The 12,242-nt window shown below is 41.3% G+C and overlaps 1 protein-coding gene across 1 annotated transcript in view; it reads left to right on the forward strand.

Annotated features, from left to right (window-relative positions):
• The window catches only part of gucy2cb (guanylate cyclase 2Cb), a gene marked incomplete at both ends in the record, with an annotated part of 151,597 nt that overhangs the window by 84,585 nt on the left and 54,770 nt on the right, over positions 1–12,242 (forward strand). Inside the window, 2 exons of the mRNA XM_084322976.1 lie at positions 8,233–8,314; positions 10,623–10,725. Coding sequence (XP_084179102.1) covers positions 8,233–8,314; positions 10,623–10,725 — 185 coding nt within the window. The remainder of the gene's footprint in view (positions 1–8,232; positions 8,315–10,622; positions 10,726–12,242) is intronic.

The following is a 12,242-nucleotide window of genomic DNA, read 5'->3' on the forward strand; positions in this document are numbered from 1 at the left end:
ATGTGGTGTCAGCTGGATGACGTTGACTTCGTTTGCAAACGTTAAAGTTCGCTATCTATATGGCGTTGGCAGGAGAGGCTGGCGTTGTCCAGTTGACACATTAGAGATCATGATGCTATGACAGCGTTAGTAGCTAAAGCTACTGCTCGTCAACAACTCGATTCGACGGAGGAAGTCGAGAAGGTACCACACGCTAAACCGTCCCCGGACCCCACAACCTAGTACAGACAGTTCCAACTTCAGTGTGTGAATTACATTAATCCCACAATTACTCAACTGCACTCAATATTTAAATACCAATGCTAGTCTAAATAAATGTAGACAGACAATGTACGTATAAAAAAATATAATAATAATAATAATAATAATGCAATAAAAGTCTGAAAATAAAGGGATTATGTCCATGAGTGTCATTTTTGGAAATTAAGGCCTGCCTCTTATATAAGCCTCTCTCTAATAAAGGCCTGGTGCTCTTTGCAGCTGAGGTAAATAGAAGACCCGTCCTATATTTGAGGATATACGGTAGTTACAGTTACTAGTTACTTCTTCCAAAAAGTAACTAAATTACTTACTCAGTTACAAATTATAAAAGTAACTAGTTACTTCAGAAAGTAACTATTGCGTTACTTTCAAGTATTTTTTTTTACATAAACAACATACACAAATCTAAACTATTTTAACACTTTGATTGCCTAAGGCTAAATTCATGATATACCATAGGTTGCCGGCTCTATTTGTCTATGGAGAAATTCCCCTTTTTTGCAGGGCTATAACTTTTTAAATTCTATTGCTAAATTGCCATTATTAGGGCCCATTCAATGTCCTATATGTATTGTTCAGGGTGAAGCAACGTTAAACTTTTTCATTCACATATTCATACTAAAATATGATCTAAAGTATAAGTATGTTTTCATCTCTTTCTGCAGCTTTCTCCAGAACGTGATTTATAGCCCCGAATGCATTATATTGATGATCAAATACAGTTTGATAGCAATCGGCGCGATATAAAAAAATCCAACTGGACGGACTTCTGGAAGTTACTACACGTAATCTGATCGATTGACCGGATGGCCGAGGGGGCGTTTATAATTCCGTGGGCAGCGTTATACCATTCATCTAATGTGGGTCAAATGTTCATCATAGCAGTTAGTATCGTACACATTGAAAAATAACGCTGAATCTTACCGTATCTTCCTCGCGCCGTTGGGCGATGAGCGTGGAACAGACATTTTCCTATTATGGGATATAGAAATATCTGGTCCATTTCCAGGTTGTATAATAATATATATGTCCAAATCATGTTGTTTTTTCGAGTTATTTGCAGCGATCGATGTTCACTGTGTGAAGACTGAGTCTCTCTAACACTAGCGAGTGCCCGGACCCCATATGGAGTGAGTCCTACCGGGTTAAAGGTAACATCCGTTTTTTCGATCTGCCGATCGGCCACCAGATGGCGGTCTTGAACCGCTAGAGGATTGAGAGGAGATCACACTTGTGTCTCAGGGCCCCCGGAAAGGAAATATGATTCCGATCACAGATTTTTGAAATATTGATATCAAAGACGAGTTACGGCAACTTGAGCATGGCGGGGAAGGACGCCTAAAAGCGTCTTCCGGCAGTTAAAGTGTTAATGTTGCTGTGGGACAAAGTGAGACTAGCCTCCAATCAAATGCCATGTATGTAGATATTATTATAATTACTATGTTTATATAGTGGATCATACAAATACAATAGATGTTTTGGAACTTTTGATATCATGTATTGCCCCTCAACAGGCCACAACTGGGCAACATTAAATTATGCTTGTTAAGCACTATACCAAAAATAAATAACAAATATATACTGATTGATTGAACATTTTAATTAACAGATTGCAGAATGGGTACAGTACAGTACGTTGAGGTTGGCTGAGAAGGACAGTAACGGCGTTATTAAGATTTGAAGAGTAATCCGTTAGATTACTCATTACTGAAAACGCTGTTAGTAACGCCATTCTTTATAACGCCGTTACTCCCATCACTGATCAGGACTAATGCTGGCTCTAATTGAAGTTATTTTGTTATTGAAGAATAATGCTAGTTCTTCATATAGCGCTTTTCCTAATGCTCAAAGACACTTTACAAAACAAACAATACAATACAGTTTTAGTAGAGAAAATAAAATTATTATATAAAAAGGTGAGAGGAAGGAGTTCATGGGTTGCAAGCAAACCATTGGTCAATTGCCCCCAAATACGACTTTAAAAACCCAGAACTTTTCAATAATAACTTATTGCATGCGTTTTGCTTCTGAAATGGATTATATATTGCTGTTAGTGTTACAAAGGGTCAGATTAAACCGAATATATATATTTATTGCTCGATACCCCTTGTATAATATTTGTATATCGTCTGATATCCCTTGTATATTCTTTGTATATATACACGGAATATCCCTTTACCTAGGTACAAGCCAGACCATAATATTCGTTCTCCTATTGGACAGCGACCCCTAGGCGCCAACGACCATACCCCCAATGGAGAGTTCAAAGCCACCGCCAAGGCTTGTCTCAACATGTCCAGGTTTGCGCAGTAATACGAGACAGAACTGAGGTTGGCACTAGATAATTCACCTTACGTATAAATACGGCGCAGGTGGAAACAGCAGCACTTAGTCCACAGTTCATTCAGTTCATCATTCGTTCAAAGTAACTTATCGTCTTATCAAACATAAAAGCCTTCACCACGAGTCAACGACCAAGTGAAGTGAGCAACCTTGCGTCTAAATAGAGCACTTATAATATGTGCGAATAGGATAGTAAAAGTGTCAGAGCTTAGTGAAATAACGTCAAGTTCGACCTAGTTAATGTGAAGTACCGTGCACAGGAGAATCTACACCGGCGAATGTAGAGCCTTTTCCGGCTGGATTATATTGCTTTTGGTACTGTGGCTGCTGGAGCAGAGAACAGTCTACCCCACTGCTGTGTGGGATCTACCCGTGAGGAGCATCACTCGAGCCCGTCTCTAGGAAGAGGCTGGCTGGCTTTCATCCATGCTGTCGCGCATACTGGATTATAGCTGCTGCTTTTGTCTGCCGATCGAGGGGAGTATATGTACCGACTCCCGTAGCTGGAGCTTATTGATTCCCCGTTGATCCAGACTTTTGCTCCCGAACATTCCTCTCCCCTGCTGGCTTACAACCGGAGGGAACCCCCTTAGTATCTCCAGCTGACTACGAGTGTACCTTATGTAATTCTTATGCTACAGGTGGCGTCAGTTATACCCATCTTATTATGCTCATGGACTTACGCTCTTGACCTACTTAAGTGTTCTTCGCCATATAAGCGCAATTCATAATTCTCATGTTGTAACCTATTGTTGCTTGCTATAATAATAAATCCCTCAAAATAGAACTTTAGTGTCATTGAAGTATTCTTGTGTGGGTGTTCACCATATATACCGTGTACTGTATGGCCAGTAATTAAAGTACATAACTAAGTAGTGGTTTAATAATACCATACTCTCAATACAGTCAGGGAATTGTACCCCTCAGTTACAGTTAGTATAGATGCTCTGGCCGCCAAGGCCGTACGCATAGAACGCATCATTTATTTAGATATCGTCTAGATCTATTTGCAGAGCCAAATGGCTGCTTAACCATTTCAGATTGCCAAGAGCGGTCCTTTTAGATGTATCTCAAATCCTGTGCCTCCACACCTACAAGTTCTGAGCGCACTCTGGGTTTTAGCCACAGGGACCTTTCAGATAAATAGGTGACAGGTCCGGTATTTCCCAATCTACTGCACGATTGGCTCTTGACAATTGTGCAGTCGTTCAGTATTGTAGTATAAGTCTTTATTTGTCATCAGATTAACACACACACACACACATGCGATGGGCGACCCACAGGAACACACGCACACACATGCACTGAGTTGTGAGACATGTGTGTGTCATTTGAGATCAGTCGCAAACCGCTTCCTGTTGAATGGATCAGATGCCGAACCTCGGCTGTTTTGCACAAGCCTCATTCGCCTTATAAGGAGCTGGCGGGCATGTCTGTAAGCAAATTAATTGAGCGAGAACGTGCATTTGAGTTTAAGAATGAGTGGGATTCATTATTCAACACACCTGGGTAAGAACAGATTTGGACCTTAAGAACGGGTTGATGAGCGGCTAAGTGGCACAGTGGGCAAGGCGCTCGCCACTAATGCAGGAGAGCCCAGCTCTCGGCATTGCTACCAGCTTGGCTGGTCGTTCATACTATTACAATTGGCAGTATTAGGGGGTGGGAAGCTGGCGGGGTGGGGATCGGACGTTGTGGACAGCGACTCCTACAGGTCGGTTAGTGCGCCTGCGCAGTAGAATCAGTGTCCATCCCACGCAGACCCTCGCCGCTGAGAGATCGCGCTGTACAGGTGAAAAGATGCGACAGCTGCCTCCTCGTGTACCGGAGGGGACACGTGATGCAAGGCTTGGTCCACATTGCAGCCGACCTGTGGGAGGCATGGCCTAACAGCGTTCGAGACAGGGGAGGGTAGAATTGGACAATACGAAATCGGGATGGGAGAAAAATAGAAAATGGGAGAAAAAGTAGATAAAAAAAAAGAACGGGTTGATGAATGCGGCGGTGACTTTTCTTATTTTTCTCTTAACAGAAACATAATAAGAGAATATTGGTGAATGAGGCCCAATGAGTTTAAAGGTGTAGAGATGGTGCTAAGCCATTTTCAGTAGTTTATTGAACAATTTGAAAAGAAAAATGTGAAAAACCACATTTATACAAATTGTTATTCAATATATAACATTCTAAAGGTTTAAAATACATCTGGAGGGAATATTTTAATAGTTTTCCAGGATTTCTAGTGACCACAGTGTCTGGTGTCTGTTGACATAGAAACGGTTACAATCTGCTCCCTGTGGCCTTGACACTTCATATCCAGATTAATAAAGCAGTGCAGTGCAGATAACTACCAGGCATAAACAGGCCTCATGGGCTCTTTCCAAGTTCTATTAATCATCTAAGTAAATTCTTCATCATCTCTAAAAGGGAAATTCAGTCGTTGGGTCTGACACAACCCCCCCCCCCCCCCCACTATGTTCTCTCTTTTCCCCAAACAAGTCCTGCCCCTGCTGAAGCACTGAAGCGCAGCTTAGGTCATTTATTGTTTATTGTTATTGGCAGCATTTTGCTCTTTTGTCAGTGTTCACTATTTTCCACATAAATCCAGCCCGATATTCAGCAAGCGCCTGAGAGCAGGACCAGTGTCCAGGGGCCTCATTAACCGTTGTGTTTGTAACAGAACAGTGCTAGAAAGATGCCTGTGCCACTTTCTAAGCAGAAGTTGGCATTTCTAAAAAACAAACTTGACGTGACAGTGTGCTCACCGCCACGGAGACTTTACACCACGTGTTTGCACAGTCTGGGGGGATTGGGGACTAGCGATGCGAGCGGTAAAGGTAGGTAGACTAATGTAGAAACCTACAGCCTCTCTTCACTGTAGGCAAACCTATGACTACCTCATTTAAAATGATGATGATGATTTAGATGATCGTGTTCAAATACAGTTTGGAAATTCTTCATACTTCACGGTGACATCATTTGACATGGGGAACATCTAACCAGAGTAAAGTGCAATAGCAATATACAATGTACAAGTGATTAAACAGGAGAATATATAAATTAGTACAACTGAGTAGTAATGCTAATCAGATGTATGTACAGTGTTATAATATTATGTACAGTGATACAGGTATAAAAGCACTATGGTAGAAGGTCATACTGACCAGCAGTATAACTAGTACGTGTAGCTAAATACATGTTATCCATTGTTTTAATTAACAGTTTACTGCAGGGAGGAACGTCCTTTGAGTCAAAGAAAAAATAAATCATTGACTAAAAGCTCCTTCAAGCGACTATAAGCTGGAACATTAACGTGCTGCAGTAGTAGACATGATGAATAACATTTACATTCCTGTATCCTGAAGACCAGCATGTGTGCTATATATATATATATAACCCGTATTTTGACCAGTGTGCTATCAATGTGTCCTATATATCAGTGTTTCTCAACTGGTGGGTCGTGACCCAAAAGTGGGTCGCATGGCCATTTTGAGTGGAATGTGTAAAAAAAAAAAAAAAAAGTAAAGTAAATAAGATCTTTTTTTAGTTTTTTTTGCACTACCTATCTTTGTGGCTTCTCAGCTCTGGTCCAGCTGAAGACAAAGCAGAGGAACAGATTGGACATTGAGCATGACCTCAGAGTTGCTTTGTCTACCATCACCCCAGACTTTGAGACTCTTGTCAGGAGCAAACAAAATCCCCAGCTATCCCATTAGTTCCCTGGGATGTTAAGCTAAGAAGTCTGCTAAGAAGGATATATTATTTATTATTATTTTATTTCATTGTGTTTTTAGCCCTAGTTGCACTTTTTTTGCAACCCCAGTTATCCCATTAGTTCCCCCAAACTTACTGTAGGTCTGTTATGTTTTTTTTTATTTTTATTTTTTTATCTTTCTTCCCCTCCTTTTTTCCCGATTTTTCTCCCATCCCACCCTTCCTGGTTGTTGCATACTTTCCCCTACTGTTGGTCCGGGAGACCGGAGACTGTCGCATGCTTTCCTCCGACGCATGTGCAGCCTGGGGCAGGCCAACCTGGCCGCGCAGGTTCTCACCGGGGAGAGTGTAGCGTGTGGGAGGCCACACTATCTCTCCTTAGTTCCAACCCTTGCTGAGCAGGCGCCCCGACCGAACTGTAGGGGTCGCTGTCCACAACGCCCAGGACCCACCCTTCAGCTTTCCCACCCCCTGATACAGCCAATTGTATCAGTGTGAGAGGCCAGCCAAGCTGATAGCAACGCCGGGAGCTGGATTCGAACAGGCGAATCCAGTGTCTCCCGGTGTTGGTGACGAGCGTAGTCTCCGTGCGCCACCTGCCCCCCCAGGTCTGTTATGTTAAGCTAAGAAGTCTGCTAAGAAGCATATATTATTTATTATTATTTTATTTCATTGGGTTTTTATCCCTAGTTGCACTTTTGTTGCAACCCCAGTTATCCCATTAGTTCCCCCAAACTTAGGTCTGTCTGTTGTTAACAGTGCATGAACGATTGCGTATTACTGAATTTTTAAAAAAAAATTAATAAATCATAGTGGTTCAAAAATTTGGGTCGCGACTTAATGACTAAGGAAAATGTTGGGTCCCGAGGCTATACCAGTTGAGAACCACTGCTATATATAACCCATATTTTGACCAGTGTGTGCTATATATAACCCTTATTTTGTGTCCTATATATAGCCCTTATTTTAATAATAATAATAATAATAATAATAATAATAATAATAATAATAATAATAATAATAATAATAATAATAATAATAATAATAATAGATACAATTTCTATAGCTCCTTTCATAGAACCCAAGGTCGCTTCACAATCAAGACAGAAAAAATAGGGCTAGGGAAGTAGGGAAAAAAGGGGGATGAGGGCAGGTAAGGGATAATGGACCTAATATTTTTTATTTTTGATCCACTTTTTCTCCTTATTTTTCTATTTTTCTCCCATCCCAATTTCGTGATTCCAATTCTTCCCTCCCATGTCTTGAATGTTGCTAGACTATGCCTCCCACTGGTCGGCTGTAGTGAGGATAGAAGCCTTGCATCACGTGTCCCCTCCGGTACACGAGGAGGCAGCCTGTTGCATCTTTTCACCAGACAGCTCGAACTCTCAGTGGCGAGGAGTAACACGTGGGAGGCTCACGCTGCCCCCGATACTTCCTGTTTCTGCTGTACAGGCGTCACCCAACCGACCTGTAGGAGTCGCTGTCCACAACGTCCAATCCCCACCCACCGGCTTTCCCACCCTCTAACACTGCCAATTGTGTTAGTATGACCACCGGCCAAGCCGGTAGCAACGCAGAGAGCTGGGCTCGATACCAGCATCTCCTGCGTTAGTGGTTGGGGCGTTGCGGATTTCGGGGGGGAGAGAGTTCCAGAGGGTAGGGGACGCCTCGCTGAAGGCTCTGTCCCCGAAAGTCCGTAACCTGGTGCGAGGGATGGAGAGGAGACCTAGATCAGAGGATCGTAGGTTCCGGGATGGAGTGTGCTGGTGGAGGAGATCAGCCTTAGAATTGACGATTGATCGATTGACAGCCTTAGAAATAATATATAATACAAAATATAAATTCCCTAGGAACTTAAGGCTACACTACTATTTCTTGACATGGTGTTTTTGTGTTTTCTGTCTACCACTTCAGCCATGCGAGACCGTGACATCATAGTCGTCGTGTTGGCTGTCACTGTGGTAGTGGTGGCCACCATCGCATTCATCTTCTACAGGTCAGAACTGATGCCACACCCACTGTATTCCCAGTACCACTCACTGTCTGTTGCTAGGCAGCTTAGAGACTTGGAATATGCTGCTTTCAATGTAAAGGCCCAATCCTCAAACTCCACCACTGAACACCAACATTCTATTTGAAATTCGATTTTATAGATACACTGAGCTCTTGATGTCAAATGTCATTATATCAACAGCTAATCATGAAATATTATAGCTTTTTCTCGCTGTAAAAGCTGAGTTTACGTGTAACATTTGTAATATTGGCTTAAAATATGTGTATTTTGAGTTATGTAGGGTACCAATTAGGGATGCTCGATATTGGCTTTTTTACCGATACCGATATACCGATGTTGTCCAACTCTTAATTTCCGATACCGATATCAACCGATATCAACCGATACCGATATATGCAGGGTTTCCCCCCCCAAAAAACGGGATAATTTCAGGTAATTAACATTACATATCTCTTGTTGTGGAATTAACACAACATTATGCATACTTTTGACAATAAATAAAATCTGAATTTGTTCTTACTTGCTTACCTGGGTAAATAAAGGTTATAGAAATGTAATTTTTTTTTTTTTTTTTTTAAATAAATTTTTTTTTTAAACCGATACCGATATTTTCCGATATCCCATTTTAATGCCAATATCGGCCGATAATATCGGACATCCCTAGTACCAATACGTTTATTTTCCACACACAGTATGTAGACAATATCCTTCCCATACTGTATATACCCAAGTTTTAGATGGTCAAAAGATTACTGGATTGGGGCTAATGACTATATTCACATGGCGGCCATTTAGGTTTTATGTCATGCTCAGTTTTTTTTCTGGGCTGTGGACCGGCGGACTGTTTCCTGTTCAGGAACAGGGTGGAAAAGAACCCAACCTGAGCATGACATAAGAGCAAAATGGCCGCCTCACTACTATGGTGATAAATACAGCTGCTACATATTCTACTGCTTGAAGAACACAACCATTTGGTGATTATAAATGTTACTTGTGATGTGGATAGAAAATACACTTGAAATTAGGGATGTCCGATATTATCGGCCTACCAATATTGGCATTAAAATGTAATATCGGAAATTATCGGTATTGGTTAAAAAAATGTAAATCTTAAAAAAAAAAAAAATTACATTTATTTAACCTTTATTTACCCAGGCAAACAAGTAAGAACAAATTCTTATTTTATTTATTGTCAAAAGTATGCATAATGTTGTGTTAATTCCACGACAAGAGATATGTAATGTTAATTCGGGGTCATCTGGCCCAAATCCCTGAACATGATATTGCATTGGTTTGTGATAGATTATTAGTTACTGGGTATTTCAAAGTACCTCATATTTGGTACCATTTTGAAGCTAACAACTAGGGCTTTCCAATGTTATAAAATAAGATCATCATAATTTGTATTATTATGGTTCATATGTACTTGCACTTGAACTTGTTGAAATTAAACTTGGAAGATAAAAATTTATTTTCAAGCACTTTCCTTGCTTATTTTAGATGTATGTGTAATGAATGCAATGTAGACAATCTTGTTGGAAATATAGAACAGCTGCCAGATTAGAAATAGCATTAATGAAACTAGATTAGATAAAAAATATTGTGTGTGTTAAAAAAAATCTTCAAACTTACCCCATTCTCTTCATAGAGCCTTGTCTTCCTCCATACTCTATTCCGCTCTAGAAGCATCTTTCCTGGGTAGATAAGTAGCGTGAGTCTTCCTGGCTCTCAGCTGATGTTGTTAGCCAACGCTAGCATGGGAGCTAGCGTCCAGCAGCTAGGGCTTGTCGTCAATTCTAGGTTGATAAAATGAAATATGTTATTATACGAATATGACTCACTAATGAATACACTAAATACAGCAATGTGGCTATTTGAAAACACTGCATTTACGAAATAAATATGTCAATTGTGTCACGCGCTAGCTCAGCAGCTAACGCATGGTAGCCCGGGTGAAAATATTAGCACACAACGGTAGTTTTGAAAACAAGCTTTTTGAGTGGAAAATATGACCAGAATCTGGGAAACCCTGCATATATCGGTATTGGTTGATATCGGTATCGGAAATTAAGAGTTGGACAATAACGGTATATCGGATATCGGTAAAAAAGCCAATATCGAACATCCCTACTTGAAATACATTTGTACAAGTATTTATCTTGCCTAATGGCTTCGAAGGTGGTGATAACACGAAATATGACAATAAAGTACTCTCCCTGTGCTTTTCCGGTGTATTTAGCTGTGATCTGTTGTGTTTAAATGAGGCCTGACTGTGTTGTCACCCACCCAGGCAGACCAGGAGAGACCGTCTGGTCAGGAAGAGATGGTCTCATATCCCCTGCGACCTCATCACGCTGCTGGAGCAAAATGAACGCAATGTCGTCTCCCTCAAGGTGAGAGGAGAGGGACGTCGTTTGAATCTATCCTAAAACAACTGGTACCTACGTTTTGGTTTGCATTTGTATTTGAAACTGCATTTGTTGGGAATATTGATCGACATAGCAATCCACCAATCCAACCGTCTTTAAATTAGATTAAAATGTATTGTACAGTACGACCAGTGCCGCCTGGGAGAAATGCGAGGCCCTGTGCGAGATTTAAATGCGAGGCCCTGCGCAAAATGTTTTAATTAATTAATTTAAAAAAACGTTTTATTTTTTTTTGCCTTAAATTTCCTAAAAATAGGGGAGCTCCAGTAGCTCACCACGTACCGCGAGTGCTATTTCAGCGCCGTGGACAACCGCGCTCGCGCGGATCTGGGGCTGAGCGCGTTCGAATCCCGGACGGCAGCCGTGCCTTTCCCAGAGTGTCTTTCCCCCCCATCTGAACCCTTTCAGCCTGCTCTGTCGGTCGAACTTGACCAAGTATGAATGCGAAGAAAAAGCGATAAACGCTAAAAGAACCAGGTGACTGGTCAAAGTAAAAAAAAAAAAAAAAATGTCCTAAAAATATTAAATCAGGTTGTCGTCTCCATAGGCGCCGATTTATGTTTCTGCCAGTGGGTGCTCAAAACAGTTTAATGCCCTACCCCCACGCCCAAGATAAACTTTCTGCAATAACCATAGCCTACATCAGGGGTCTGCAATTAGGTTTGGCCGCGGGCCAATTTTCCTCCAAGCCATTGTATGAGAGAGAGAGAGAGAGAGAGAGAGACCACGGCGGGAACAGAACAGATTGCATGAAAAACTCACCATAATGCAGAATCAATGGGAGCCCTGGTTCGGTGTCCTCAAATCCCTGCTAATGTTTGAAACTGTCCACTCGCCACCCCCACAATTCCATATTGCCGTTGGTTGAATGCAGCTACTTTATCTGCCAACTTGAACAGTTGTCATTTTCCCCTGAAGTGACAGATTGAGTTCGTTGAGCAGTTTTGAAGGCTTCATTGTTTGCTAGCTTGTCGCCACATATTATGCAGAGAGGACGTCGGCACGTGGATTCACCTGTTGTGACTGATAAACCCGTATTTTCATGCGTGGTGTTGACGACAGCTCCACTTTTTTCCCTTCAATAAGTCGCTTTGCCTGGTGAAGTTCTGCAGAGATGTTTTCCTCCATTTGGCAAAAGGCTATCTTTGTCCATGAATGTCTTGTGCTTGGGGTTGAGAGCTGTTGCTCCCCTCTTCATCTCACAGCGACATTACCATTCTAGAGTGAGCGAAGGGTGAATGAAAATAACTTATTGAAATCTCACTTGGACAACAGAAGCCTGTATTTATTTAGGCTAGTTTATTAGCTTATTTCAATTTAGAACAATTGGTTTATGTAATGCTATATGCCTACACAACAAGCATAGTAAGAATATATAGGCTAGTTAATTACAATAAAAGAAATTCACCCCTATGGATGGTCCATTAATGGTCTATACTTTTCACGCCACTACTGAAGGCGCGACAATGGAGTAGGGTATA

This window comes from Notolepis coatsorum (genome assembly GCF_963971535.1).
Source record: "Notolepis coatsorum genome assembly, chromosome: 10".
Lineage (NCBI taxonomy): Eukaryota > Metazoa > Chordata > Actinopteri > Aulopiformes > Paralepididae > Notolepis > Notolepis coatsorum.